This window comes from Hypanus sabinus, chromosome 1 (genome assembly GCF_030144855.1).
Source record: "Hypanus sabinus isolate sHypSab1 chromosome 1, sHypSab1.hap1, whole genome shotgun sequence".
Lineage (NCBI taxonomy): Eukaryota > Metazoa > Chordata > Chondrichthyes > Myliobatiformes > Dasyatidae > Hypanus > Hypanus sabinus.
This window is the reverse complement of record NC_082706.1, coordinates 165,611,541-165,637,480: the sequence shown is the minus strand read 5'-3', so window position 1 is coordinate 165,637,480 and position 25,940 is coordinate 165,611,541. Positions and strand designations below refer to the sequence as shown.

The window sequence follows — 25,940 nt, the reverse complement described above, 5'->3', positions numbered from 1 at the left end:
AATGTCTGCCCAATCACTCAGCCTATCTATGTCCCCCTGCAGGGTTTCAATGTCCTCCGCACTCATTACACTCCCTCCCATCTTTGTGTCATCAACAAACTTCGATACGTTGCACTTAGTCCCTTTCTCCAAATTATTAATATAGATTGTAAAGAGTTGGGGTCCCAACACCGACCCCTGCGGAACACCACTAGTCACCAACTGCCAGTCTGAGAATAAACCATTTATCCCAACTCTCTGTTTTCTGTTAGAAAGCCAATCCTCCACCCATGCCAGAATATTATCCCCAATCCCATGACTTTTTATTTTAAGTAATAATCTTTGGTGTGGCACCTTGTCAAATGCCTTTTGGAAGTCCAAATACACCACATCCACTGGTTCCCCTTTATCTACCCTATATGTTATGTCCTCAAAGAACTCCAACAAATTTGTCAAACATGACTTCCCTTTTGTAAAGCCATGCTGACTTTGTCCTATTAAGCTATGTTTATCCAAATGCCCTGTTACTGTTTCCTTAATTATCGATTCCAACATTTTGCCAACCACATATTAGGCTAACTGGCCTATAATTCCCAGCCTTCTGTCTATTGCCCTTTTTAAATAAAGGAGTTACATTAGCATTTTTCCAATCTGCCGGGACCATTGCCGAGTCCAGCGAGTTTTGAAAAATTATCACTAATGCATCCACAATCCCAACCGCCACTTCCCTTAAGGCCATCCGGTCCAGGGAATTTATCCACCTTCAGTCCCATTAATTTATCAAGTACCATTTCCTTGGTGATTTGAATCGTAGTTAGCTTCTCTCCCCCTAGAGCCCCCTGTTTATCCAGTGGATAAAATGGGATATTTTGCATGTCCTCTACTGTAAAAACTGATACAAATTATTTGTTCAGCGTTTCCTCTGTTACTTATTGTAGGAGCTCATACTGCTGTGGATAAGAAGCCCCGCTGCCTTGTGGACAACCTCAGGAGAGACAGACTATGGGAGTAAACCCAGACAGCAAATCTGGAGTGGGGCCCCTGAAGCAGCTGGACGTCTTTGAACATCCTTCCAGCAGCTCCTGCATCCAATCTGGTGCCAAATGTATTGCTTCATAAGCTTTCCTTTGGACTACACTGCTAAGGCCAGGTGGGGGGGGGGGGGGGGGGGTCGATGAACCGGCATCTCAGGATCTCCATACCTTCTGCCCAGACTTGTGATAATCATCATCACCCATTGTCCTCTAAGACAGATGGATGCCAACACCAAATTGCTTAATCTCAGGCTCTAACAGCCAACCTACAAACCTGCGTCAGGTGTCACTTTGATTGGAATCCCTAAATTTTCTGTGTTTGGAAACTCCTGAAACTCAAGTTTAAACTCTTGCAAAGACTTGTGCCCTCCACTTCCTTGTGTGCATGTGAATCACAAACTTTGACAGCAGAACAGCAAAAGAAGATCCAGACGTAGAAAGAAAGGAGATGCTTCAGAAGGCACCTTGGCATCTCCAATACAGACCATGTCTCAAATGACGAAGTATGAAGAACCATCACCCAGCACATGAGGCACTGTGGAGATCTACAGTCACAAACAACAGAAAATCTTCTCATGCTGGAAATCCGAGCAACACACACAAAATGCTGGAGGAACTCAGCAGGCCAGGCAGCATCAATGAGAAAGAGTACAATCAATGTTTCGGGCTGAGACCCTTCATCAAAACGGGAGCAAAAAAAGATGACGAGTCAGAATTAGAAGGCAAGGGAGGGGAGGAAGAAACACGAGGTGATAGGTGAAACAGGGAGTGAGGGAGAGGAGTGAAGTCAAGAGCTGGGAAGTTGATTGGTCAAAGAGATACAAGGCTGGAGAAGAAGGAATCAGAAAGAAGAGGGACAGAAGGCATGGAAGAAAGGAAAGGGGGAGGAACACCAGAGGGAGATAATGGGCAGGTAAGGAGATAAGGTAAGAGAGGGAAATGGGAATGAGGAGAGGTGATGGATGGGGAGGGCATTACCAAAAGTTCAAGAAATCAATGTTCATGCCATCAGGTTAGAGGCTACCCAGACGTTTCCGATCAAGACGTTTCTCCTACAACCTGAGTGTGGACCCATTGCGACAGTAAAGCAAGCCATGGACTGACATGTTGGAATGGAAATGGGAAGTGGAATTAAAATTGGTGGCCACTGGGAGATCCCACTTGTTCTGGCAGTCAGAGCATAAGTGCTCAATGAAGCAGTCTCCCAATCTACGTCGAGTCTCATTGATTTACAGGAAGCCACACCAGGAGCCCCAGGTATAGTAAATGACCCCAACAGATTCACAGGTGAAGTGTCGCCTCACCTGGAAGGACTGTTTGGGGTCCTGAAAGGTAGTGAGGGAGGAGGTGTAGGGGCAGGTGTAGCACTTGTTCCTCTTGCAAGGACGTGTGACAGGAGGGAGATCAGTGGGGAGGGACGAATGGACCAGGGAGTTACATAGGGAGTGATATCTGTGGAAAGCAGAAAGTGTGTGTTATGGGGGGGAAGGGAGAGATGTGCTTGTTGGTAAGAGCCCATTGGAGATGGCATAAGTTGCAGTGAGTTATGCACTGAACGTGAAGGCTGGTGGGCTGGTGGGAGGATGGTATGAGGACAGATGTTTGCAAGATGGAAGAAGTGTAGTTGACGGCAGCATTGATGGTGGAGGAAGGGAAGGCCCATTCTTTGAAGAAGGAGGAAACATCCTTTGTTCTGGAATGTAAAGCCTCATCCTGAGAGCAGATGTGGTGCAGACAGAGAGATTGAGAAAAGGGGATGGTGCTTTTACAAGTAACAGGATGAGAAGAGGGAGGGTCCAGGTAGCTGTGAGATCCGTGGGTTTATAATAGACATTAGTGGATGAGCTGTGTCCAGAGATAGAGACAGAGAGATTGAGAAAGGGGAGGGAGGTGTTCGAAATGGACCAGGTAAATTTGAAGGCAGGGTGGAAGTTGGAGGTGAAGTTGATGAAGTCAACAAGCTCTACAAGGGTGCATGAAGCAGCACCAATACAGTCATTGATGTAGCGTAGGAAATGTTGGGGAGTGACTCCAGTGTAGGCTTGGAACATAAACTGCTCCACATAGCTGACAAAACGGTAGGCATAGCTGGGACCCATGGGATTCGTGGCTACATCTTTTGTTTGAAGGAAGTGGGAGGAGCCAAAGGAAAAATTATTGAGTCCACAGTAAAGAAGGGGAAACTGAGATGGCATGGCCACATAACAAGATCAAATGGACTCTTAAAGGCCATTCTCAGGGAAGGATGCAGCGGGATAAGAAGGGACAGACAGAGAAAGGCAGACAACATTGTAGAGTGAGCTTTGTCGCCACCCAGGCTCTAGAGGCAGAAGCCTCTGTACAGCACCCCTACAACCCAGGCAGGTTGCAGGGTCCGTAACTGTAACCATAAATTTTCTGTATGACATTTGGTAATGGAATGACACTGAGACATAGGTTATGTACAATTCACACATCTCTTTGAAATGACATGGAAGATGGCCACTCAGCCTGTTGGGTGCATTCTGGATCCTGGCAAGTCAATCCCGTCATAACATTCCTACTCTGTTACCCTGCGCACCTGTAATTTATTCTCCCTCACATTCCCATCAATCCCCCTTAGATTGCCACCTTGTACGTTAACAGGTCCTTTAAGCAAGTCAATTAATTTATTGGCTCATCTTCAATGTATGTCAAAGGCATAAGCATAGTTATATGACTTGTACTTAACAGCAAGACTTGTTGTGAATGTAGCATTTTGGTGTTTTGTGGTAATGTATGATTATTACTTGAAAACATCAAATGGCCAAAATTTCAAATGTGCTAGTTTCCATCTTGAACTTTAATCAAAATGAAACAATAGCATACTTACAATACAGAACATGGTGGTATCTGAAATACTCAGCTATTTTTGGTGCCCAGGCTTTACTTTTAGTGTGGAACAGAATTCAGAGAAAGAAAAGAAACAATATTGTGACCAGTAATATCTCACAGTTTTGTATATTTTAGAGGTATTTAAAATTATGAGGGGGATAGATAAGAGTTGATGTGGATAGGCTTTTTCCATTGAGAGTAAGGGAGATTCAAACAAGAGGACATGAGTTGAGAGGTAGGGGGAAAAAGTTTAGGGGTTACACAAGGGGGAACTTCTTTACTCAGAGAGTGGTAGCTGTGTGGAACGAGCTTCCAGCAGAAGTGATAGAGGTAGGTTCGATATTGTCATTTAAAGTAAAATTGGATAGATATATGGACAGGAAAGGAATGCAGGTCGATGGGACTAGGTGAGAGTAAGCGTTTGGCATGGACCAGAAGGGCCGAGATGGCCTGTTTCTGTGCTGTAATTGTTAAATGGTTATATATGTGCAATTTCTTTCAAGTGAATATGGATAGGATATTTCTCTGGAACGAACTGCACTAATTCTCTCCAATATCACAATGTTATCACTATCCAAACAGTATATAAATATGTTATAGTCTCCAGACACCCCACATACAGACACATAAAAGTGTTGGAGAAACTCAGCAGGCCAGGCAGCATCAGCATGAAAGGCCTCAGCCCAAAACGTTAGCTTCTTACTCTTTACTATAGCTGCTGCCAGGCCTGCTGAGTTCCTCCAGCATTTTGTGCGTGTTGCTTTGGCTTTCCAGCAACTCCAGATTTTCTCATGTTTATGACATGACGTATAGAGGTATTTCATTATCAAACTACTGTGTGGTACATTTGTATCATCTTTTGAACCTCATATTTTTAGCATTCATGTTTAGCTTAAGACTCAATCTATTTTTTCAGCTCATTGAATTGTATAAAACTCTTCAAGAATTTGACAGGTTACATGACTAAGAGACTGTACACCCTGGCTCAAGAACTTACAAGGGGTGAATGATAAGTTGTGGCCTAAGGTAGAAAGTGTCAATTTTAGAAAACCTAGCACATTTACTTTTCAACATAGTCCCCGCCTACATTTACACACTTAGTCCAGCGGACGTGGAGCATATGGATCCCTTCTTTGTAGAAGTGGTCCACAGCAGGGGTGATTGATAAGTTTGTGGCCTAAGGTAGAAGGACATGAGTTATTAACTTCAAACTTACTGCATTATCAGTCAAAGAGTTGAACTGCACGTGCATGTAACGAGAGCATCTTAGACCCCCAGGTGGTCCACAGTGGGGTAATTGATAAGTTTGTAGCCTAAGGTAGAAGGAGATGGGTTATACTGCTCTCGTTACATGCACATGCAGTTCAACTCCTTGAATGAAAATGCAGGAAGTTTGAAGTTAATAAGTCATCTTAGGCCTTCTATCTTAGGCCACGAACGTATCAATCACCCCTCATAAAGCAAGTTTTAGTTTCAGTGTAATGATCACTTAGGGTTGAGCTTAAATAGTATCCAGATGGTTTGCAATTATTGGAATTTTAACAGTAGATGAACAATCAGTATATTCAAAAACTAAATCAATAAAATGTTAAACACTTACGGAATCAACAAACCTGGGAAACTGAGCTTGATGTAAATTTCAGTCCCAGTCTCACTGAATGCTAAAGTGCTTCTTCTATGGAGATGGATGTACAATACACTTCCTCTTCTAATTGAATCTGTGTTGTGAAAAGTAAAGCTGGGGCCCGAAAATCCAGCTTACTCTCCTTTCACCAGCCAGTTTCCATTTGTTTCCCTGGCGTCTCGCTAACAAGGAAGCAGAATGCTAACTTGTGATTTTTAAGCACAAGTGGATCACAATATACACCTTATTTTCTATCTTCACCACAGCGATGTTGCTGAATCTACTCTTGCCTTTATTGTTTCTGAATACCACACCAGAAATTTTGTTCTCTCTATACTTGACAACAAATTTTTGGCAACCTTCTCTAAAACTGTCCTCATAATTTTCAGTTTATGACATAACTTGCACCTCAAATGCATTTCCTTATTAATATCTCACAGTGTCCTGGTGAATGTTTTGATTTTAAATTATTCCCTGTGTTTTGAAATGCTACTACGGTCTCAACGCTCCCCATTTCTCAAACAAGAGAAAATCTGCAGATGCTGGAAATCCAAGCAACACACAGAAAATGCTGGAGGAACTCAGCAGGCCAGGTAGCATCTATGGAAAAGAGTAAACAGTCAACACTTTGGGCTAAGACCCTTCATCAGTTCTGATGAAGTTGCCTTGGTCTGAAACATCAGCTGTATTTTCTTTTCCATAGATGCCGCCTGGCATCTTCCTGCATTTGTGTGTGTTCCTCCACATTTCTGTTAAATCCTCCTAGAGTCCAGTCCTCCAAGATCTCTTGTCCAATTCTGGTCACTTGATCGTGCCCGGACTTAATTATTCTCCCAGTAGCACATACCCTCAGCTCTTGAGGGCCCTAGACTGGATATATTTACTGAAGTCTCTGCTTCTCAAATTGTTCCCTCTTTTAAATGTTCCATATTCAAGATTGTGCTGTTGATCATCTGTCCCAGTAATTTTGTAGCAGAATGTAATGTTTGACTTGATCATATTTCTGCAAACACCTTTGATTGTTTTCTCATGTTAGTGGCACTATATAAATTCAAGTAGAGTTTTGCTTTCAGAAATGTATTCATTAAAATCTGAATAGGGAGAAAAAACAATATAATCAGTATCTGTCTTTACTTATGTTGTGTTTTTAAAACGTTTATTGTACCATCAGACCAAGATGCTCTATTTACAAAGGGCATGAAGAAAATTTAAGCAGTCACTTGTTCTAATCTAAGCCACATGTGCAAATAGCATCTATTAAAATCAGAAGTGATAAGGTCTGGGAAGTTTTTCAGCCAGTACCTCATCTTAGTCTAGTTAATTGCTCAACCATAATGTTAGAGCAAAGTTTTTGAGATTCAATCATTACCTAACAAACTTCTCAAGTTCTGACATATTCACAGTTGGTTGTGGCTATGCCTCACCACCACCTTGGGCTAATTTTATCTAATCATGAAAACCTACTTGTTCTGAGCCCAAAGTACATCTTGGATTTGCATCTCCTTTGTACTCTTTCAAAAGGAAGTCTCCCCTATACTGTTTTTACAAGATCTGGAAATTCATGATTTTAAGATTTTTTCTGTCTGTGTAACTTGTTGTGGCCATTTTTAACGTGCTGTAATTGTCTGTGTCTATGTTGGAACTACCTATGCCTCTGTTGTAGTACCTGCTGTACCTGTCTCTGATTCTGTTGTAATACCAAACATTTTCCATCTGTAGCTGTGCTTTTCACAGGCTCGTTAGCCCTTCTGATCATTTTTTAAATATTTGTCATCTTTTATTCCAGACAATTTTCATTTCCTCAATGTAACATTTGACATGATCATTTTTCTCTTTATTGCTTTAGTTTGACATTGTGTACTCCAATTTACCACATTACATCAGTTATCTCCCTTTGCACCCTAACCTCAGTATTAATTCTCTCTCCATCTTCTCGATTACCTGACATCCATGTATATGGTCATCAGGTTTGCTTCAGTAACTTCCCCGAGAAATTTTGTGCCTTTTGTAATTAGAAGAATTACATATATGATTACTTCTGTATTTTGAACAGTATGATTGCTAGGTAATCCAAATCATTATTCTTCCAGAAGTGCGCAACTAGCCAACAAATAACGCACAACTAAATAAAAAACTCTAATACTCTTGGAAGCTCTTAATGTGTTTTATAGTATTTCAGCATAATGGCATCATTTTCAAAATTCATTCCACTTATGTTAGTGGAATTAGCATTCAAAGCAAAGTACATCGAGAAGTATTGTTTCATCTATTCAATTCTTCGGTCCAAAATGAACCTTTAGTCACAGATATATGATCACACAAATGTAAATACTGAAACATCCATGAATTCTCCATCCCATTCTCACGCTGACTTATTTTTCTATAGCAAGGGTTCCAACCTTTGTTATACCATAGAGCCTTACCATTCACCTAGGGGTCTACAGAACCCAGGGTAGGAGTCCCTGATTTTTGACTTTTTGCACTGTCTAAACTCAAAGCACAACTCATCTTCCCTCCAGGGAGGTTAAAGGCCTCAGCATTCAACAGTGAAACCAACACCTCAATATTAGCTGAATTCTCTCTACAAAAATACTGTCTGATTCATGGGTACATCCAGCATTCTCTATTGTTTCAGATTCTTACAGACAGCTTTCATTCATCTCTTTATTTACACGTCCTCCAGAAAAGCAGGATCACGTACAATTAAAATCCCTCACAACCCTCACTTGCTAGCACAATCACCATCTATTTCCCTTGGTCTCCACCTGATCACAAACTTTCTCTCTATTCTCCTTGCCTCTTCCCTCCTTGACAACTTACAATATCCTCACCTTCTAACTTTCCAGTCACTTAAAAGATCATTGACCTCTCTTCCCTCAGAATCACTCCCTGACCTGCTGAATTTTTCCAATGTATTCTTTTCTTTTGTTTTAGAGTTTTGCTCTGTGCAATTTATTAATACTTTACAAACAACAGTATGGTTGTGGGGAGTGAAAATTGGAAAAAGTAAGCCTAAAGCAAGAAAAGAACAAATGTAAATCTGATAAGACAAAAATCTGTGTTTCTATCATATGGTCACATAGCAGAACTTTGGATCAGAACCACAAGTTACACTTCAAGATAAGGACAATCAAAAGAGGCCACTGCACAAGTACTGATGGACTTTTCAACTCTCTTCATACAGGTAGAAATAAGACCTCTGACAACAAAACAGGTCTGCACAAGTTCATTTTATTATTAAAAGACATAAAACACTGTGCAATTATTTCAGTTGAGAAACCCACCATGAGGTAAATTACTTAGCAAGGCACACACAAAATGTTGAAGGAACTCAACAGGTTAGGCAGCATCTATGGAGAGGAATACAGTCAATGATTTGGGACAAGACCTTTCACTAATCTTGATTTCAGCCCAAAATGTCAACTATTTATTCCTCTCCATTGATGCTGCCTGGCCTGCCAAGTTCCTCCAACAATCTGTGTGTGTGTTACTCTGGATCTACAGCATCTGCAAAACCTCTTGTGTGTAGGTCGATTACATGATTGGTTCAGAAGTCATGAACAAGCATTATTCAACAGTAACAGGCTTTTCTTTCATTGACTTCAACAATCATAGTTTCTTGTTTCCAAGACAGAAAATTTACTCTCAATGGACAACTGAAATACAAGTGGGAGTACAATCATAAAAAAGGTAAATCACGCTGTAACTATTAACTGCTGAATTTTTAAAACCATTGCATCAATGCAAGACTGTGAGTATTTTTAGTGGTTGAAATTACTCCCAATAAAAAAATCCTCATATGATACAGAATCTTACACATTACAACTAATAGAAAAAATTGTAACACATTAGTGACAAATGTTATAAAAATAATGTAATTACGCTCTTTTATTCATACTAAACTAAAGGCTTTTCTTATACATGATAGGAATACCACTTACTGGGAAACTCAAGGGTAGACGTAATATTCAATATATGAACATCATTTAACATACAAGATGTGAACTGCAACACCCAGTGCATGGGATGTGCAATGTGCTGTCAACACATAGTTATACACACACTATCTAGTGTTTTATTCAGGTCAACATTTGTTTCCATACTATAAAATTATCCAGTGTTGAGACAAATACAGAAAACACCACAAATTACTTTTTCCAAATTAACTTCCATTGCTCTTCCCAGATCCAAATATTTAATGTTTTGCAAGTCTCGAGGTGCTCCATATCAATCATTTTGAGCAGCTGAAGAATGATTAAATGGCAAGCTGCTGATGGAAACCATACTTGCTTCTTGACAGATTGAAGCTGGAACAATGTCATCTCCAACTAATTCCCTGAGCCAGGAGCAACATGCTACGTAAAGTAATGTAGACTAAAACTTAATCCACCAAAGGGAAGTGTCCAATTTTCATTTTTGATCAATGATGACTATCAGAAAGAGAAAACATGTTTTAATAAGTTAAATCATCCCATTAAGTATAATAAAATATTTCCACAAGAACTATTAATCTACTGGCTGCACACTCTAGTACAATAGTGATAAAAGATTCAGAGAATAAGAACTGTATGAAGTGGATTTTCTTGGCATCTCTGTATTTATGTACTTGGGCTTGATTGTACAGTTAGCTACATTCACTGGTAACCTTAAGAAAGCTTCCAATAAAAATCTAGCAATCTCTATGACACCAATAAGACTTTCCTGATGTTGGTTGTTATCAAGTGTCAATTTAAAAGGATTCCTAAATATGACAACACCAACATCAAACTACATGAGCACCTAAATCATATTGAAGAATACACAAAGAAAAATTACACAGTAAAATTGGCAAACTTTAGCAAACACTGAGATAAACACATTTCAAAAAAATAAGCATATTTATTTCAAATCCAATATATTTGGAAATATATACCTTAAGGAATACTGACCAAAATATTAATGTTTGTTTATTGCTCAATATTGTGTCCTAGCACACTACTCATCCTAAAAGCTCTTACAACTAGGTGTAACATTTTCAGAGAACTTTACAGTAAGAATACTCTGTAGTTACACAAAATCCTCATCAGAACGGCATACAAGGGTTATGCTGGAGAGGATTACATTTATATTCTCTGCAAAAAGTACAGAATTTAAGTCTAATTCACATTCAACAGATCCTGACTGATCTTCCACAACAATACCACTTCTCACACCACTCCCATACCACTTCACCCTTGGTATTCAAAAATCAGTATCCTTCTGGAATAAACACATTGACAATGTGCAGACCTTTTGTGGATTTCTTTTATTTCTTTACCTGCCTATCGCCTCCTTCTGAGTCTCTTTCTCCTTACCTTTCTTCCATGGTTACACCTGCCTCTCCTATTAAATTCCTTCTCAAGAGCCCTTTACCTCTTCCACCCATCACTTACATGCTGTTACTCCTTCCCCTCCCTCCACCTTCTTATTCTGGCTTGTATCTCCTTCCTTTCCAGTCCTGATGAAGGGTCTCATCTTGAAGCTTCATCTGTTTATTCCCCTCCATAGTTACCACCTGATTTGCTGAGTTCCTCCTGCATTTTATGTGTGTTGTTCAAGATTTCCAGTAACTACATTACTTCTTGTGTTTATGGACATTACTTGGTATTCTATTGGCCACCTACATGTGGGGCCACAATGTTAAGCATTTTTCTCAATTTATGAAATTAAAGATAACAGATATTAATGAAATGAGAATCAGGTTTCAGAATATAAAACCTGCTGAGATTTAAATTTAACTGATATGGTAATACCACTGGAACCAATTATTCGGGTCCATTCTGATTTTGTACAATGAGAACTATGTAAGGGAATACAATGGATGTATGTTCATGTTAATTGGAGACATTGATACCTTCATATGATCAGGGAAAGTGTTAGTAGCTACAGCATTTCTTGCTTTAGTTTACAAAATTTAACGACAGCAGAAACCGCAGCTATAAAATGCAGGGGGAAGTCAATGTCAGGCAGCATCTACAGAGGGGAATAAACAGTAGAAGTTTCAGGCTGAGACCACTCATCAATAATTTTATTTTAGTTAGAGATACAGGGTTGGGACACCCCAGTGAGCTGCACTGCCCAGCAACCCACCTGTTTAATACAAGCCTAATCATAGGACAATTGCACTGTGGGAGGAGACCCACACAGTCACAGAAAGAATATACGAACTCCTGACATGATAATACCAGAATTGAACTCCAAACTCTGAATTGTAACAGTACTGTGACACCTTTTCAGGATTGGAAAGGAAGGGGCAGAAGGTAGGATGGGGTAGGGGGGAAGGAGTACAAGCTGACTGGTGATAGACAAGATCTGCTGAGGGTCTCCTCTACTGCCATGATGCTAAACTCATCAGATAGAGGAGCGAGGTCTGGGTAGCCTCTCATCTGATGGCATAAACATCTTTTTCTCCAGCTTATGGTAATTATTATACCCTCCCTCCTCCTCTTGTTTTCCATTCCCCTTCTTCTTCTCCTCATCTGCCTATTACTTGCATCTAGTTCTGCCCATCCCTTACTGCCTTCCATGGTCTAGTCCTCTCCTTTTAATTCAGCCCTTTACCTCCCAGCTTCTTATTTCATCACCCTCCCCCAGCAACCTTCCCCTTCACCCGGTCCTCACCTATCACCTGCCAACGTGTACTACTTTCCCTCCTCCCAGCTTCTTATTATGGCTTTTGTCCCCTTCCTTTCTGGTCATAATCAAGCGTCTCAGTCAAAAACGTCAACTGTTTTCCTCTGCTCCATCGATGCTGCCTGTTCCTTAAGGGCATGTAGTGGGGGATAAGATCCCACGACCTATTAAGTGCTTCCAATGGTGCGTTTATCTCAAATAGCCTCGACAGCCAAGTCCAGCTCCTGACCTTCACATGTAGCTTAGCTACTAAGCCCTGCAGAACCATTTCTACTGACAGGAGAAGGGGCAAAGGCAGGTTACTGGCTCCTTAAAACCAGTTGCTTTGGGCAGATAGGACTCGTCAGCCGTGGTTGGCAGCTCATCTAGGAATAGGAAAGCTCTGAAACCTTCACTGCCTTTGCGGTTATACCCACTCATGGGGAAGACTGTGAGTAAACCTGGGGTCTCTGAGGTGGTCCTACATTGAGTTCAACACTGATTGGCAACTCCTGCGATGCCGCTGATGCCAAAGTTTTGGTCTCTGCCATTCACTTAGATTCATCAGCTGCACAGAGACAGGGAGTCTGCTGCAAAGGCTAGTTTACCCTGCCCCGGCTTGCGTATCTTGTAAAGAACTAGCGCTCAACATCCAAGGTCAACCCTGACCAATGGTGGGCTTCAGATGCTGTCTGATTTGCCAGATTTTGTATGCATTGAAAGGGATGGGAAAGGTACTATGTTATTAAAAGTCTGTTTCCTCACGTCTTTCCCATAATTAGTAGAGTGATCACGAGGAGTACTATAAAATGCTGGGATTTCTGAAAATTTCCCAAAAGTTCGGGATGTTTCTCGATCCATCTTTGCTGATTACATCAATTTTATAAAGTTTAACAGGAGAGTATCTCAGCCATTAATTTCTCCTACAATTATAACCTACTATAGCAACAAATAGCCATTCATACATCTCAATCTTCGTTTTGAGCTTTTTCAATAATATTAAACACAAAATTCACTCAGACAGCTGATGTAATTAATGAAGATTTTTACCTTCTGGCAGGTAGCTCACCATTCGTCGGGTGCTGAGTGTTGTCACCATGCAGAAAGTTCTTTAGCCACCAACACTTCTCCAGTGCAAGCAGAAATCCTGAACATAGAAAGAAAAAGAAATTACAAATTGGATACCCGGAGAAGGAGCTGGTCACTATTCAGTGTTTAACACCCATTGTTGTTACCTTGATGGGTTTTGTCATGCTCTATGGCATTCTCTAAACTGCATGGCCCACTTGGCAACACACCCATTGTGGAATTTAGTCGGTCTGGAAAAAGATAAAAATATTACAAGGCAGAACTTGAACTTTCCCCTGGCTGTGGGTGGGAAATAATGCCTCAAAGATTTAATGACTTTTTCCAAGCAGTGAACACAAGTATTGCAAGGCCAGCAGATGTTGTCCACATGGATTTATCAAGGTGCCACCCAGCAGTCTGAAAAGTTAGATTACCTGGGATCCAGGGTGTATTAGCCAATCAGAAACAAAACTGACTTCGTGGAAGGAATCAGAGGGTGGTAGTAAAGATTTGTTTTTCAAATTGAAACCCTCTGGTGTGCTGGATCCATTGTTGTCTATAGTCATAATAAAAATTTGAATGAGAATCTAAGTGGCATGGTTACTACTTCTGCAGTTGAAAGTCGGCATAGTTGAAAGATATCTAAGATTACTTCACGATGTAGATCAACCATTGGACTGGTCCAAGGAAAGCAAATTAAACTTAACTAAAACAATGAAGAGTGTATTCTGGCAAATTGAGTTATAAATATCTGGGCCTGAAATATCACAGAGCAGATAAATTGAGGGGTACAAGAGATAGGGACTTCATAATAGTGGTGTCACATATCGATAGGTTGATGGAGAAGGCATTTGTCAGGTTCAAATGTTGAGGCATCATGTTATAGCACTGGCAAACCTGCACTTGGGAGTTCGGTGTGCAGTTCTAGTCATTTATCTATAGAAAAGATATTATTAAACTGGAAAGGGGTGGGGTCTCATGAGGACGCAACTTGGACTGCAGTTATAAGGGGTGACTGGATAAGTTGGGGCCGTTTTCCCTGACATGTGGGTGCCAAGGATGACCTTAAGAAGATACACAAAATCACGAGGGGCATTTTACAATTTAAAAGTTATCAAAAAGTGCAGAAATAATAAAACTGGGAATGGTCACAGATACTTCCCCAGAGTAGAAGAGTCTAAAACTGGAGGGTATAGGTTTGTGGTGAAGGGCCCGCTACGGTCTGTAGGGAGTTGTACGTCCTCCCAGTAACGACTTGGGTTTTATCCGGCCACTCTGATTTCCTCCCACAGTCCAAAGGCATACTGTTAACAGTAAACAGTCCTGTGATCGGAACATGGTTAAATCACGGGATGCTGGGTGGTGTGGCTCAGAGGGCTGAAAGGGCCTGTTCTGCACTGTATCTGAATAAATTTAAAAGTGAGCTGGAGAGAAATAGTTGGCACCTAGGAGAGGTGGGTATTTGAAATGAACTACCTGATCAGTGGTAGAGGTAAGTGCAATTATAATGTTTTAAAGACATGGAGGAAAAAAGACCTTCAGAGAAATATGGGCCAAACACAAGCCAATGGGGCTAGCTCAGTTAGTTGGTCAGCATGGACCAGTTAGACTGAATGTGTTGTATAACTATGACTGTTACACAACTTCTGATGCAAGATGTGGCAATGCTCTGAGGTGAGTCTTTACCAATACTAGCTGGAAATGCTCTAACATGGACAGAAACTTTGAATTTTGACACTTTAATAAAAAAGAGGGAAATAAAAGTAACATGCACATGTTGTTGTTATGCTGAGAACAGATCCCTAATTTATTGGACCTCGAATCAGGCTTTATGACCAAAAGGGACACTATTTGATACTTTGTGCTCTTTAGCTTCACCATTTTCTGCAACCCAAATCTTACGCCTATAAATCTTGATTAATAATGTAACTCATATACAAGAGAAACGTTGGTAGAACAATATAATTTGTGATTTTCTGTAAGCTTGGCATAATTTTTTTGCCACAATTGTTTATTTGCATTTTAGTACCACGAAATACAGCTTTTACCTTCCTATACTTTCTTATATTATTCATAAAATACATAAGTTGCTGTATTAACACAACAAACAAGACAACACTCACAAAAAAGGCATAATTTTTTGTAAACTGTCATAAGACGCAGAGGTTATTGCAAGACAATGCTACTTTGCTGAAAGATGAAAATAAACTGATTTACAATTTAAAAGTTCTCAAAAAATGTAGAGGTCAAAATTAAATCGAAATTCCATTGCTACGATATACTTGTAGTGTTTCGAATTGCACATAAATTAGTTAGCTAGGTTGAAATGAAAGGCGCGGGAAGCCCTTAATATTTTCTGCTACTCAATTGCTAGCCAGCCATGAAGCAAATTCATCCAAGCTTTCCAGAACAATCTGCTAGAGGAACTCAGCGGGCTCGAGCAACATCTGTGAGAGGAATCCCGAAGCAAGGTTTTGACCCGATACGTTAACAACTCGACCCACTGAGTTCCTCAAGCAAATCGTTTGCTGCTCCGGGTTTCAGCATCTGCCGTCTCCTGGGGTTCCAAGTTTATAGGAATATCGATGGAAAAGTTAACGACAACCAGGTATGGCAAAACGTTGCTGATTCCCAACGTTTGAGCGGTATAACTTAAAAATCAACTTACTTCTGGAATAAGGATTCCGTGCCGCAAGCAAGCAGCCAGCTGAAGGAACAGATGCCATGATGCTGGAGTAGGACTGGTAAGGATTCTCCGGGTGAGCTTCTGAGAAGAAAATATAAAATAGCATTTTTAAACAAAGTTTTTTTTTAAACTACTGAAATGTACAGACTCAGTTGACAATTCAAAGAAAAATTAAGAAACATACGAAAAGATGGCAAAGTCAGGATGGAAGCGGCCTGTTGTGACTGAATCGAGCAGTTGGCTGCGACTGAGCTTGTGTGGAGGTTGCTGTGTGGCACGTTGATCCTGCAAAGTGTTTTTAATCAGCCAGCAAACGTAACCAACCAGTTCAGACCAGAAAGAGCAGGATGCGGGGCCGCTGCCAAGTCAGAGTGCAGTACGTCCCCGGACTGAGTCAGCATAGAAGGGAACGACGAGTGACACAGTCGGACAGGTTGTTCCGTCAACAGCCGAGTCATCTTCCTCTCAGTCCTTTTAACACGCAAATCACGTAACTTGCCAGAGGAACTGGACTTCATTGAACAAGAAACAGCAGTCAGAAATACAGTCAGACGCGTTCGGTGACGCGGCGAAAATTGTGTCATTCACAGCTGGAGAGACAATGCAGCGTGACTGTGATCCTTACTGCAAGTCAACTGATCCTACTTCAGTATGGGGGTGGGGCTCGCAATTGCAAGATGCAATAGCTGGACGAAGCTTCACTAACGTCCATAAAATGTAATAAAACTGCTGATTGCAGAGTAATTTAATTTCAGGGCAAGTTATGACTCTGAAATGTTCAGAGTGCAAAGTAAATTTATTATCAAAGTATGTATATGTATAGTACCCTGAGATTCATTTTCTTTCAAACTTCTACAAGGGAATAAGGGAAACACGATACTTTTATGAAAAACTATACATAAACAAAGACTGACAGAAAATTATTGTGCAGAAGAAGTCAAATTGCAAATAAAACATATAATACTGAGAATATAAGTTGTAATAAGTTCCAGAAGGTTAGGCTGTAAATGTAATATTAGTTCAGGGTAGTGGAGAATGAAGCTGGGCCGTTCAGGAGTCTGAGGGTTGAAGGGTTGAATCTGGTTGCAGTTCCCCATGTAAAGGAGTATTAGGGAGGGCTTTACCTATGATGCATTGGGCTGTATTTAACACTTTCTGTAACCTTGTCTGTTCCTGGGCATTGCTGCTTCCATACCAAGCAGTAAGGAAACCAGTTAGGATACTCTCCACTGTTCACCTATGGAAGTTTGTCAAAGCTTTTGGTGACATGCCAAATCTATACACAATTCTAAGAAAGTTGAGGTGTTGTTGAACCTTCTTTCTGATGACACTTACCTGCTGGTCCCAGGTATAAATGATCCTCTGATAGGTTGACACCACAGAATTTAACACTACTGACCCTCTCCACCCCAATTGTGGTGCAACAATAAAAATCTAGACACTAGCTTTGTGTTACAGCGGGCGACTGAAGGTGACTCCAAGTGCAGGACACCAATACGTAGGCAGCATTGACAGAAGTGTGTTTATTAATAGTTGAGCAGATTAGATGCTTACGTGGACGTGAGCGTTGAACAACAACCCAGAGGAGCCTGGACCCGAAACTTGGTCATGGAGCCAGGACTTGGACTTGATCTTGGAGCCAGGACTCGGACTTGGACATGGAGCCGGGACTTGGACTTGGACATGGACATGGACATGGAGCCGGGACTTGGACATGGACATGGAGCCGGGACTTGGACTTGGACATGGACATGGAGCCAGGACTTGGACTTGGACATGGAGCCGGGACTTGGACATGGAGCCGGGACATGGACATGGACATGGAGCAGGGACATGGACATGGACATGGAGCCGGGACTCGGACATGGACATGGAGCCAGGACATGGACTTGGAGCAGGGACTTGGACATGGACATGGAGCCGGGACATGGACATGGACATGGAGCCGGGACTTGGACATGGACATGGAGCAGGGACATGGACATGGACATGGACCAGGGACATGGACATGGACATGGAGCCGGGACATGGACATGGAGCAGGGACATGGACATGGACATGGAGCCGGGACTCGGACATGGACATGGAGCCGGGACATGGACTTGGAGCAGGGACTTGGACATGGACATGGAGCCGGGACATGGACATGGAGCAGGGACATGGACATGGACATGGAGCCGGGACTCGGACATGGACATGGAGCCGGGACATGGACTTGGAGCAGGGACTTGGACATGGACATGGAGCCGGGACATGGACATGGACATGGAGCAGGGACATGGACATGGACATGGAGCCGGGACTCGGACATGGACATGGAGCCGGGACTTGGACTTTGACATGGAGCCGGGACATGGACACGGACATGGAGCCGGGACATGGACATGGACATGGAGCCGGGACTTGGACATGGACATGGAGCCGGGACTTGGACACGGACATGGAGCCGGGACTCGGACACGGTGCCGGGACTTGGACTTGGACATGGACATGGACATGGTGCCGGGACTTGGACATGGACACGGACATGGACATGGACACGGAGCTGGGACGTGGACATGGACATGGTGCCGGGACATGGACATGGACACGGAGCCGGGACTTGGATATGGACATGGTGCCGGGACTTGGACATGGAGCCGGGACATGGACATGGACACGGTGCCGGGACTTGGACATGGAGCCGGGACATGGACTTTGACATGGAGCCGGGACATGGACACGGAGCCGGAACTTGGACATGGACACGGAGCCGGGACTTGGATATGGACATGGTGCCGGGACTTGGACATGGAGCCGGGACATGGACATGGACACGGTGCCGGGACTTGGACATGGAGCTGGGACATGGACATGGACACGGTGCCGGGACTTGGACATGGACGGAGCCGGGACTTGGACATGGACACGGTGCCGGGACTTGGACATGGAGCCGGGATTTGGACATGGACATGGAGCCGGGACTTGGATATGGACAGGGAGCCGGGACATGGACATGGACACGGAGCCGGGACATGGACATGGACACGGTGCCGGGACTTGGACATGGTGCCGGGACTTGGACATGGAGCCGGGACATGGACATGGACACGGTGCCGGGACTTGGACATGGAGCCGGGACATGGACTTTGACATGGAGCCGGGACATGGACACGGAGCCGGAACTTGGACATGGACACGGAGCCGGGATTTGGACATGGACATGGAGCCGGGACTTGGATATGGACAGGGAGCCGGGACTTGGACTGGGACACGGAGCCGGGACTTGGACTTGGACATGGACACAGAACGGCAAGACCAAACGATGACAGGCAATTCATATCTCGGCTTGGAGTAGTGGCAAACGGCCTGCAATCCTCAGCTGGACACGAGATAACAAAGCCAAACAACAACAGACAATTCGTACTTTGGCTCAGAGCAACGGCAAACAGGCAGCAATTCTCAGCTGGCCACGAAAACATCAAGATTCGTATCCTGACTCGGTATAGCGGCAAACGGCCAGCAATAGTCAGCTGGACATGAAAATGACAGCATTTCCAAAGAACCCCAGGAATCGTAGCAAATCAGAGTCCACTCTTCTCGGTGGCCCAGAATGTACATTGCCACACTGGCCGAGGTGACGGTCTAGCCCTGAGTAGATGTAAGCTGGAGTTTTTATGCTGTCAGTTCAGACAAGAACTAGGTGCCCTAATCAAGGAGCCCCGGTGGAGCACGGGGAAAAGGAAATTAAGAGAAATGAGGAGTTAACAGACCGGACCATGACAATTTGAGACAATTCCCATCTGCAGAATTCCCTCCTGGACACCTCCAGTTTCTTTAGATCTGTTCATTATTAACTGCTGATGTGACATTGATTATCTTGATTTTTCTACACCATCTACTCAACATAATCTACCTATAGCACCCTTTTAAGAACCAACTCTAATGTCCTCAAAACTATTTTCAAGGCCAGTGTACATAGTGAACTACCCTCTTGTCTCACAGAGATTAAACAATACCTCTCAGACGCCTTCTCACCTTGAGCATCAGGCCATTCTCTCACATTTCTTCGAGAGCTTCTAGCCCTCCTGCCCAAGGTCTACAAGCTGGACAGACCAACAACAGCAAGAACTTGTTAAATGATTGGGAGGATATCAACAATTGATGGAGAGAGCACTTACAAGAACTTGTTAAACACAACAGCAGCCCTGCTGAACCAGATGTTACTAACTAATTCCTCCAGAGATCTGTGAGGGAAGACATGGGGGACTTGATTGTCGCTGTTGTCAGGGGAACTCCAAATTCCGATTCATGAAATCACCCTGGGTCCATCCTAGGCACCGATCGATTGTGATTCCTTGGTCCAGGTGAAGTCCCAGGAACCAAACGAAAGGTGCCTCAATAAATAGGGGTTCAATCCACAAGCGTTGAAAGGCATGCAGAGATAGATAAATTCTTTGCTCTTTTGTTCTCATAACAGTAGTGCCTGAGGCCAAAAAGAATCCAGTCGCTATTAGCCAACAGTTAACCAACCTGCAGTGTTTTAACAGTTCAGACATGTTTTGTGCTGCAATCTCACAAAGGGCTAAAGTATCAGTTGGAATTATTCAGACTTCCATCTAATATTTTTACAAAATTTAATACAGCACAACATTCATACACTGCTCCCGAAGGTCTGGAAAAAGGAGCAACTGTCCTCAGAGCTCAGAGAAGCTTTAATAGTGACCATATTCAAGAAGGGAGAAGAGGCAGATTGTGTCCATTACAGAACCATCCCCCTACTTTCAATAGGCAAAGTGCTTGTTACAGTATTGTTATATGGCTCCCTGGATGTACAATCACCCAGAATAATAAATGACAAAATAAATATGTCTTGAACAGTGCTTTCAGTGACAAAAATATGTCTTTAACTACATGTTAATACAGGAGATAGACACTTTTCACCTTCCCTGATCTCATCCTAGAAGTTTAATCAAGGCTGATTAAAATTAACATTCACTTATCATCTTCCCATGCATAGTTATAAGACCACAAGACATAAAAGCAGAATTAGGCCATTTGGCCCTCAAGTTTCATCATGGTTGATCCATTTCTCTGACAACCCCAGTCTTCCGCCATCAGAATCAGGTTTATTATCACCGGCATGTGTCGTGAAATTTGTTAACTTAGCAGCAGTGGTTCAATGCAATACATAATATAGAAGAAGAAGAAAGGACATAATAACAATCAATTAATAAATAAATAAATAAATGTATACCTATATTGAATAGATTAAAAATCATGCAAAAGACAGAAATTATATATATATAAAGTGAGGTAGTGTTCATAGGTTCAATATCCATTTTGGAATTGGATGGCAGAGAAGCTGTTCCTGAATCGCTGAGTGTGTGCCTTTAGGCTTCTGTATCTCCTACCTGATGGTAACAGTGAGAAAAGGGCATGCCCTGGGTGCTGGAGGTCCTTGATAATGGACGCTGCCTTTCTGAGACACCGCTCCTGAAATATGTCTTGGATACTTTGTAGACTAGTACCCAAGATGAAGCCGACTAAATTTACAACCCTCTGCAGCTTCTTTTGGTCCTATGCAGTAGCCCCCCCCCCCCCACCACCATACCAGACCAGTAATGCAGCCTGTCAGAATGCTCTACATGGTACAACTATAGAAATTTTTGAGTGCATTTGTTGACATTCCAATTCTCTTCAAACACTTAATGAAGTATAATCAGTGTCTTGCCTTCTTTATAACGGAATCAAAATGTTGGGACCAGGTTAAGTCCTCAGAGATCTTGACACCCAGGAACATGAAGCTGGTCACTCTCTCCACTTCCGATCCCTTTATCAGTATTGGTATGTGTTCCTTCATCTTACCCTTCCTGAAATCCACAATCAGCTCTTCCGTCTTATTGACGTTGAGTGCAAGGTTGTTGCTGAGACACCACTTCACTAGTTGGCATATCTCTCGCCTGTTCACCCTCTCATCTCCATCTGAGATTCTACCAACAATGGTTGTATCATCAATAAATTTATAGATGGTATTTGAGCTATGCCTAGTCACACAGTCATTGGTATAAAGAGAGCAGAGCAGTGGGGTAACCACACACCCCTGAAGTGCACCAGTGTTGATCGTCAGCGAGGAAGAGATATTATCACTGATCTGCATAGATTGTGGTGTTCCGGTTAGGAAGTTGAGAATCCAATTGCAGAGGGAGGTACAGAGCCCCAGATTCTATAACTTCTCAACCAGGATTGTGAGAATGATGGTGTTAAATGCAGAGCTATAGTCGATGAACAGCACCCTGACGTAGGTGTTTGTATTGTCCAGGTAGTCCAACGCCGTGTGAAGTGACATTGAGATTGCATCTGTCGTTGACCTATGTATAAATGCAATGTGTCCAGGTCCTTGCGAAGGCAGGAGTTCAGCCTAGTCATGACTAACCTCTCAAAGCATTTCATCACTGTCAATGTGAGTGCTACTGGGCGATAGTCATTACAGCAGCTCACATTATTCTTCATAGGCATTGGTATATTTGTTGCCTTTTTGAAGCAAGTGGGAACTTATGCTCATAGCAGTGACAGGTTGAAAATGTCCTTGAATACTCCCGCCAGTTGGTTGGCACAAGTTTTCAGAGCCTTACCAGGTACTCCATTGGGACCTTCCACCTTGCGAAGATTCGCTCTCTTTAAAGACAACCTAACATCAGCCTCTGAGACAGAGATTATAGGGTCACCAGGTGCAGCAGGGATCTTCACAGCTGTAGTTACTTTCTCCCTTTCAAAGTGGGCATAGAAGGCATTGAGTTCATCTGGTAGTGAAGCATCGCTACCATTCAAGCTATTGGGTTTTGCTTTGTAGTAAGTAATGTCTTGCAAACATTTTATTGTCAATTTTGTTATTTTTTATTCACTTTTATTCGTATTTTTCATATTATTATATAAACTTGTAATTCATATTTTATTATTCACTTTTATTGTCATTTCAACCATAAATGCTGGTACAGTACATAGTAAAAATGAGACAACGTTTTTCAGGACCATGGTGTTACATGACACAGTACAAAAACTAGACTGAACTACATAAAAAACAACACAGATAGAGGAATAAATAATAACAACTACACTAGACTACAGACCTACCCAGGACTGCATAAAGTGCACAAAACAGTGCAGGCATTACAATAAATAATAAACAGGACAGTAGGGCTAGGTGTCAGTCCAGGCTCTGGGTATTGAGGAGTCTGATAGCTTGGGGGAAGAAACTGTTGCATAGTCTGGTTGTGAGAGCCCGAATGCTTCAGAGCCTTTTCCCAGATGGCAGGAGGGAGAAGAGATTGTATGAGGGGTGCATGGGGTCCTTCATAATGCTGTTTCCTTTGCGGATGCAGCGTGTAGTGTAAATGTCCGTGAGGGCGGGAAGAGAGACCCCGATGATCTTCTCAGCTGACCTCACTATCCGCTGCAGGGTCCTGCGATCCGAGACGGTGCAATTTCCGAACCAGGCAGTGATGCAGCTGCTCAGGATGCTCTCAATACAACCCCTGTAGAATGTGATGAGGATGGGGTGTGGGAGATGGACTTTCCTCAGCCATCACAGAAAGTAGAGACGCTGCTGGGCTTACTTTGCTATGGAACTGGTGTCGAGGGACCAGGTGAGATTCTCCACCAGGTGAACACCCAGAAATTTGGTGCTCTTAACGACCTCTACCGAGGAGCCATCGATGTTCAGCAGGGAGTGGTCGCTCCATGCTCTCCTGAAGTCAACAACCATCTCTTTTGTTTTGTTCACATTCAGTGACAGGTTGTTGGCTCTGCACCAGTCCGTTAGCTGCTGCACCTCCTCTCTGTAAGCTGACTCATTGTTCTTGTTGATGAGACTCACCTCCCATTTAGTTTGAGTAAGGGGAAATATGAAGCTACCAGGCAGGAACTTGGAAGCTTAAATTGGGAACAGATGTTCTCAGAGAAATGTATGGGAGAAATGTGGCAAACATTTAGGGGATATTTGAGTGGCATTCTGCGTAGGTATATTCCACTGAGACAGGGAAAGGATGGCAGAGTGCAGGAACAACAACAAAGGCTGTTGAAAATCTAGTCAAGAAGAAAAGAAAAGCTTATGAAAGTTCAAAAAACTAGGTAACGATAGAGATCTAGAAATTTATAAGGCTAGCAGGAGTTTAAGAATGAAATTAGGAGAGCCAGAAGGGGCCATGAGAAGACCTAAGCAAGAGTAATTAAGGAAAACCCCAAGGCATTCTATAAGTATGTGAAGAGCAAGATGACAAGGCATAAGAGAATAGGACCAATCAAATGTGACAGCGCAAAAGAGTGTATGGAACTGGAGGAGACAGCAGAGGTAGTTAATGAATACTTTGCTTCAGTATTCACTACAGAAAAGGATCTTGGTGATTGCAGGGATGACTTACAGTGGATTGAAATGCTTGAGAATGTAGATATTAAGGTGATCTGGTGATGATTTTTGCATCATCAATGCAAGGAGAGGTTCTATAGGACTGGAGAGTTGCAGATGTTGCTTCCTTATTCAAGAAAGGGAGTAGAGATAGGCCAGGAAATTATAGACCAGTGAGTCTTACTTCAGTGGTTGGTAAGTTGATTGAGAAGATTCTGAAAGGCAGGATTTATGAACATTTGGAGAGGTATAATATAATTAGGAATAGTCAGCATGGCTTTGTCAAAGGCAGGTCGTGCCTTACGAGCCTTTTAGAATTTTTGACGATGTGAATAAAGGTGAGGGTAGAGTAGTAGATGTAGTGTATATAGATGTCAGCAAGGCATTTGCTAAGGTACCCATGCAAGGCTTATTGAGAAAATAAGGAGCTATGGGATCCAAGGGGACATTGCTTTGTGGATCCAGAACTGGCTTGCCCTCAGAAGGCAAAGAATGGTTGTTGATGGGTCATATTCTGCATGGGGGCTGGTGACAAGTGGTGTGTCTCAGGGATCTGTTCTCGGACCCCTTCTCTTTGTGATTTTTATAAAGGACCTGGATGAGGAAGTAGAGGAATGGGTTAGTAAATTTGCTGATGACACAAAGGTTGGGGATGTTATGAATAGTGTGGAGGGCTGTCAGAGTTTACAGCAGGACATTGATAGGATGCAAAACTGGACTGAGAAGTGTCAGATGGAGTTCAACCCAGATAAGTGTGAGGTGGTTCATTTTGATAGGTCAAATGTGATGGCAGAATATAGTATTAATGGTAAGACTCTTGGCAGTGTGGAGGATCAGAGAGATCTTGGTGTCTAAGTCCATAGGACACTCAAAGCTGCTGCGCAGGTTGACACTGTGGTTAAGAAGGCATATGGTGCATTGGCCATCATCAACCGTGGAATGAAGTGTAAGAGCTGAGAGGTAATGTTACAACTATATAGGACTCTGTTCAGAAACCATTTGGAGTACTGTGCACAGTTCTAGTCACCTCAATACAGGAACGATATTGAAACTACCGAAAGGGAGCAGAGGAGATTTATAGGGATGTTGCCTGGATTGGGGAGCATGCCTTATGAGAACAGGTTGAGTGAGCTCAGCCTTTTCTCCTTGGAGCGACGGAGAATGAGTGGTGATGTGGCAGAGGGATATAAAATGATGAGAGGCATTGTTCGTGTGGATAATCAGTGGCTTTTTCCCAGGGCTGAAATGGCTAACACGAGAGGGCACCATTTTAAGGTGCTTGGAGGTGGGTACAGAGAGGATGTCAGAGATATGTCTTTTACACTGAAAGTGGTGAGTGCATGGAATGGGCTGCCAGCGATGGTGGTGGAGGTGGATATGATAGCGTCTTTTAAGAGACTCCTGGACAGGTACATGGAACTTAGAAAAATAGAGGGCTATGGGTAACCCTAGGTAATTTCTAAAGTAAGTACATGTTCAGCACAGCATTGTGGGCCAAAGGGCCTGTATTGTGCTGTAGGTTTTCTGTGTTTTTATGTAAAACATTAAACTAATTCAAAGTAAGGCATGGGAGTCTGGGAATGTGGGTCTAACTTCGTCTACACTTTAAGCAAGGCACATAGGTATCTTGTGGTATTCACATATTTATACATTTAATCAATAATGAATTATTTAAACAGCAAG

At 42.6% G+C, this 25,940-nt stretch overlaps 1 protein-coding gene across 1 annotated transcript; it reads right to left on the bottom strand.

Annotated features, from left to right (window-relative positions):
• Window positions 1–8,705: 8,705 nt before the first annotated feature.
• On the bottom strand, window positions 8,706–16,513 carry LOC132399876 (pancreatic progenitor cell differentiation and proliferation factor-like protein). Its single transcript, XM_059980742.1, has 5 exons — window positions 16,059–16,513; window positions 15,857–15,955; window positions 13,356–13,439; window positions 13,171–13,267; window positions 8,706–9,920 (listed from the first exon to the last, which is right to left on the bottom strand). Exons 2-5 carry the CDS (start codon window positions 15,912–15,914, stop codon window positions 9,911–9,913), a joined length of 249 nt encoding a protein of 82 aa, XP_059836725.1. The 5' UTR covers window positions 15,915–15,955; window positions 16,059–16,513; the 3' UTR covers window positions 8,706–9,910.
• Between the last annotated feature and the right edge of the window lie 9,427 nt (window positions 16,514–25,940).